Here is a 1,188-nt window from a genome sequence, read left to right as displayed (position 1 = left end):
AACCAAACGCTCTTTTCTATGACACACAAGAGAAGCAACAAAATTTCAGTATCCAAGAGAAATAGCTTTTTAAAACCCCCTCAAGAAGTTCCAAGGCATGGGGGTGTTTTGTGGGACTGCCTGTGGACCTGTCCTGGCAGCGGGACASAGGGAGCAGCCCCTGCAGCAGAGCYGAGCCTTGCGGGGAGCAGGAGCGTCACTTACCCCTCATCAGCGGGTTTGATGGAGCCGCTGCAGACGCCTGGCCTCCGACTCCTTGCAATTTGCTGGCATTTCGGTTTGTTCTCTCTTCATCCATCTCAGCCCTGTCTGTCCAACCGCTGCTTTTTCACTTTGTGGTTGGTTTCCAGAGTTCAAATTCCATCGTCCCCGGTGAGCCCCCAGCGGCCGGAGCGCTCTCTGGAACAGACTCGGCACGCATGAGTCGAGCAGAGCTTGCAGCAGCCCGGGACGTGGTGCCGGCGGCTCTCGGGGCAGAAACTCGAGCACCTGGGTTGGGATTTAACAAAACAGCTCCCGGGCTGCCCTGGTCGGCAGCCAGCGATCCAGCCAAGCGAGAGATGTGCCTGATGTCACATCCTCTCCAAAGCGACGCCCAATCGGGGCGCCCGCCGCTCGTTTTTATCAGGAAGGAAATTCTTCGTTTGCCAAAAAAAAAAAAAAAAAAGGGACAGAAAGAGCCAGTTCAACAAGTTGAGCGAACTCTGCCTGCAGGGGATGCGCAGAGAGCCCGGGAGCGCGGGCCTGGGAGCGCCCAGCTCCCTAAGCAGGGCTTTGCAGGAGCTCCGCMGTGCCCGGGAGAGAGCACCGCGGGGCTGCTCCGAGCCCAGACGGGGCAAGTGGGCGACAGAGCCGCTCCGCTGCTGCTCGGCACTGAGCCCGTCCCGCACACCCCAACCGCATCCTGCCGAGCTGTACTGCCCATCCCTCACACCCCGAACCGCATCCTGCCGAGCTGTAGGAGCTGTACTGCCCATCCCGTACACCCTGAACCGCATCCCTGCAGAGCTGTGCTTCCCATCCCGCACACCCTGAACCGCATCCCTGCCGAGCTCCGCTGCCCATCCTGCACACCCTGAACCGCATCCCTGCAGAGCTGTACTGCCCATCCCGCACACCCTGAACCGCATCCCTGCAGAGCTGTACTGCCCATCCCGCACACCCTGAACCGCATCCCTGCGGAGCTGT

The 1,188-nt window shown here is 60.4% G+C and overlaps 1 protein-coding gene across 2 annotated transcripts in view; it reads right to left on the bottom strand.

The window, feature by feature from the left end:
• ASB9 (ankyrin repeat and SOCS box containing 9) overlaps positions 1-620 on the bottom strand; it is a 15,389-nt gene extending 14,769 nt beyond the window's left edge. The window contains exon 1 of one of the 2 annotated variants that reach the window (XM_057387328.1): positions 205-620. In XM_057387328.1, coding sequence (XP_057243311.1) covers positions 205-298 — 94 coding nt within the window. In that variant the 5' untranslated portion in view covers positions 299-620. The remainder of the gene's footprint in view (positions 1-204) is intronic. The other variant, XM_057387250.1, reaches the window with a different exon arrangement.
• Between the last annotated feature and the right edge of the window lie 568 nt (positions 621-1,188).

The sequence above is a fragment of the Malurus melanocephalus genome, unplaced genomic scaffold (assembly GCF_030028575.1).
Source record: "Malurus melanocephalus ecotype Western Australia unplaced genomic scaffold, MMel_1.1 scaffold_1, whole genome shotgun sequence".
NCBI lineage: Eukaryota > Metazoa > Chordata > Aves > Passeriformes > Maluridae > Malurus > Malurus melanocephalus.
This window is presented reverse-complemented; position numbering and strand designations above follow the sequence as displayed.